The 4,401-nt window shown below is 40.5% G+C and overlaps 1 protein-coding gene across 1 annotated transcript; it reads right to left on the bottom strand.

Annotated features, from left to right (window-relative positions):
• Positions 1-1,728: 1,728 nt before the first annotated feature.
• LOC106611617 (transcription factor LBX2) lies at positions 1,729-4,058 on the bottom strand. Its single transcript, XM_014212010.2, has 2 exons — positions 3,128-4,058; positions 1,729-2,439 (listed from the first exon to the last, which is right to left on the bottom strand). The coding sequence occupies exons 1-2, from the start codon at positions 3,450-3,452 to the stop codon at positions 1,997-1,999; spliced, it is 768 nt and encodes a 255-aa protein (XP_014067485.2). The 5' UTR covers positions 3,453-4,058; the 3' UTR covers positions 1,729-1,996.
• Positions 4,059-4,401: the final 343 nt, after the last annotated feature.

The raw sequence follows: 4,401 nt of genomic DNA, 5'->3' as shown, positions 1-4,401 counted from the left end.
ATAGAGGCACAATGTAAAGTGCCCTTGACCAGTTGAGCACAAAATAGCCTGTTCATCGATACTAGTAATAAGTATTGCTATGGTTATTTAATATTAGTATTATTGAAAAGCTTGATAGACACAGGTTTGATTAAATAAAAGGATTAATGAAATATCACATCTGAGCATTTGTAACAGACTTTGTCTCAAACACTGCATAACCTTATACCATTTCGTTTGAGAGAATATTAAATTGCAGAATTCCCAGCCGCCCGCTCGTGGTACTATTTTTGTGTATGAAAAACGTCAAATGAAAGTCGTTGCTTTAACGTGGGTAGACTAAGGTAATGTTGTGATAACAGTCTCTATAATATTCATAATTTTCTAAACGAATACTTGGTTTTATTGGCCACATACACACTTATGTACAATTTATTGATTTGTAATAAAGCTTATCTAACATTGTTTTTGTAGACCGCAAAATACTTTCCCCTTCAAAATAAGAGAGAACATATGATGCAAGCAGTGGATCAGATGCCGTACATCGCGTTGTGGGTCACACTTCTTTACCCAAGCCGGAAAAAAAACTATTGGCCTATCTGGCCTATTCTGGCAGAGCCGCTCCACAATGCACCTATAAAAATCGAGTTGACTTTTCAACCCCAATGATTCCAAGCGATTACACCAATTGTGCGCACTGGCGTTCCGTCTTCTCCCTGTCTGAAGAAGCCCCCTTCATCTGGTTACAAGTGTTACATATGGACCGAAAGTTATTCAAGCAGACTGCAGTTGGAACAACAAGGATGCAGGGGAGAAAGACAACAACCCTCCTATTTCCACTGCCTCCTATTGAGATGTATTCATTAGGACCCCCATGCCAATCTATTGCTATTCATGGTCGTTTTTCTAAATTGGTATTCAGAGGCGCAGATGCGTCCCATTATTGCTGCCGGCTCAGTGAAAACTTTATGTACGGTGAGACGGGTTAACCTAATCAATCATGTTGACTAGTTTGTGTTAGACGATTCAGAAACCATATGGCAGTGGAGTGCTCGCAACCTTTTTTTTTTTTTTACGCAGCCCCGGGTCCTTACCATCTTGTGACAACTGTTAAAGGAGTAAAAATGAAGAACTTGTTTAACTACCGCTAATTGAGCCACTTTACGCCCAACGACCAGTAGAGTAGGCCTTCTGTCAACAGAAGGATTTTCAGTGGAACAAATCCGGTGTGCTAGGCCTAACCAATACTTTGATGTTACCAGAAGTAAAACAATATTGCGTTCTAGATAAATGTTCATGATACTGTTGCCTTATTGTATTCTCACAAATTGTAGGTTAAACCGATCCACATCGAGACACAGATAACATGAAATATCATACCCTTTATTTACATAATGCTGGTTAAATAGAATGGTACAATAAAATTAGGCATATGATGTTTAGTTATTGATTTAATATACATAGCCTAACTTATGCATGTAAAAAATTTGGCGATATGTCTGCAACAGGATAATGATCATGGCTTTTTACATGACTGCTATTGGCATTTCTTTTTTTTAATGAAATATAGCCTACATCAAGATCGATACATATCCTAGACCCCAATTTTAATCTAACCCATTTCGGGTTTTTTTTTCAGTTATGGGCATTTTGTAGAAGACGTGGGCCTAACCTTGGGCACATTCGAGTTTTTGGTAGATATGTCCTTTAGCAGCTGAATGTGGATGAAAAGTTAAATAATTGCCCCCCCCCCCAGCGTTAAATGTACATACACATTTTGCAGTCATGATCCTGTACCAAAACAAAGTATTTTTCATATCCAATTAAAATAAAGATGTAGGCTATTCCTCAAATAATAATTTGGTGAAATTGAAACAGACAAGGCTTTACAGTCCTATTAATAAATTAAAATGGAGAAGAGGAGAAAGTAAACTTTCATTTTTTTAGTTTCACTTCTCCAGTCGTCAATATCCGTGCAAAAGTTAAAAATGCCCTTTCTTAAAACATGGGCCTACTGTCAATCGTCCACCTCAATCTCTTCGTCCTCCTCTGAGAATTCGTCCGTGGTTTGATCTCTGGATGAAGAGGGGGACTGTGGAAATGCTCGGTGTCCTTGTGACGACGGGGAGATGCTTCCTTGCGGGTCGTCAATGTCTTCTTCCATGGTGACTAGCTTTTGCAGGGTTTGTGGTGGTATTTTCTTGAGCGACTCCACGTCCGCTTTCATCTCTTCCAAGTCTCTCTTGAGCTTGGCCCGTCTGTTCTGAAACCAGGTGATGACCTGAGCGTTGCTTAGCCCCAGTTGCTGAGCTATCTGGTCTCGGTCGGCCGGGGACAGGTATTTCTGGTACAAAAAGCGCTTCTCGAGTTCATATATCTGATGGTTGGTGAAAGCTGTCCGGGACTTTCTCCTCTTTTTTGAGGTCTGCCTCTGTCCAAAGGCGTTCACATGCTCACGACCTTTAGGGAAACCAAAATACAGTCACTCTCCAAAACAATATCAGAACAACATGTCTACAAACGTGTGCCATGATTAGCAGCTTTGTTGTTGAGGCTTTTTTTAATAGGGTTGCAGATGCAAACTATTTTTGTGTGGCCAATTGTGGTGATGGGTATGGTTTGGTAATAACTTGTGGGCAGCATTCCATAGAGCCATATGAAATGAATGACATGTATGTTTTACATTGCCTATTCATCATTAGGATTAACATGGCTGTCAATATCAGGATCTAAATAAATATAATTCTACTAAATCAAACAGCCTATAAAATGTTGCAACTTAATTTAATGATACACCAGGAAGCACAATAGAAAATGTCGGTTTAGAGGCCTGCTTTGCCACCCCAATAAATTGTAGGTTTCCTTATACTGGTGTTTAGTATCTAACAAATCAACTCAAATGCTGAAATAATAGCCAAGGACAGATTACATCGCACAGGCATGATTGTTTGGGGAATTTAGGCTTAGCAATAGCTTGAGACATAGCCTATTGCAATGCCTTTTAAAAAAACACAAGTTTGACAACAGTTCACACGACCAATAGGCTATCAACAATAGCTATTAGAGATTATGCATATTTGGTTAATACAATCACTAACTGAATCTGTACATGTAAATATTAAAACGTCATGTCTATTGAAATCCTTACCTTCAGCTGCTTGTATAACGCTGACTTCCAGACCTTTAAATGTTTTGCTGGCTAGTTCCTCCAGAGCGCATAACGGCGAAGAAGGAGTGGTAATACCGTTCCTTGCTGCGTTTGAGCCGGACACTTTTTCAATAACTCTCGGTGGACAGAGATTAGCAACTGATTTCTTCACCGAGGGTTTGTTTAGAATATCCTCAATACTGAACGGCGTCAGTGGCTTGTTGGAGTTGGCCGGGGGTGGAAGCTGGTCCAAGGGACCCCGTCTCCTCTCCTCGCTGCTGGACTGCAACACGGAGCCTGCCTTCATGTCTTTACTGGAGGTCATCGGCCGTCCAAAGGAATTACTGCTGACAAAGGCTGATTATTTCATTCAAATGCTAGTTTAAACGTCCACGAGTGTTTCCTTCGATTCGCGTCTTCACAACCCACTTTTTTTTATCACTTTCAGTCGAATCTTGCAACTTCACTTGTCTGAAATGTTTTCTCCAAAATAACCATGCTTCGGGCGTAGGCTGCAGTTTCACAGGCAACCGAATTGTATTCCCTTCCAGAGAGAGACAGTTCCTCTGCGAAGTTCCATGAAGATCTTTAGAAAGTATAACGGGTAGTCGCTGGGGGCGATTCCTGCGAGGAATAAGCTGTCTCAAGGAACAAGAAAAAGCAAGCAACTGCTAACGAGTTATTGTTGATTGGGCGAAGTTCAATTAGAGAAACACTACACTACTTGCTGACCCGCTGCTGCGTCTTAAAGGGCCAGACCAAAATAACTAATTGGACGCGGGAATAGGAGGAGTGTCGCCTCAGTTTTGGGGATGTTTGAGGAGAGGGTGATGGCTTGAAATGGTTATGCATCTGCCGCCCCCCTTCCCACAGGCAACATGTTCCCCGTGTATTTCTCTGGGAAGGGAGTTGATGCTCATTAAACAATGCCACAAGCATTCTTGTGAATAATGGTATTATTATTATAGTACACAGTACGTCTAATTGACCATTAAAAGTTTCAGTATTGCCACCATTTGTAGCTTAATCATAAACAAATTATACGAGATTTGAAAGCACTTATGATTCGGAGACAAAGGGTTAGGTGTAAAATGTAAGTGCTAGTAACCACAAAAGCTTGACCAGGGTACACCAAACTCTGATCACTGCACAATTAGCCTAATTTAGAAATCCCCCCCTGCAAGCAATATAGTAGGTAGGCCTAACTCAAGTACAGTAATATGCCATTTTGTGATGTGACAAATATGTATTATTATTATTATTATTATTAGGCT

The sequence above is a fragment of the Salmo salar genome, chromosome ssa09 (assembly GCF_905237065.1).
Source record: "Salmo salar chromosome ssa09, Ssal_v3.1, whole genome shotgun sequence".
NCBI lineage: Eukaryota > Metazoa > Chordata > Actinopteri > Salmoniformes > Salmonidae > Salmo > Salmo salar.
This window is presented reverse-complemented; position numbering and strand designations above follow the sequence as displayed.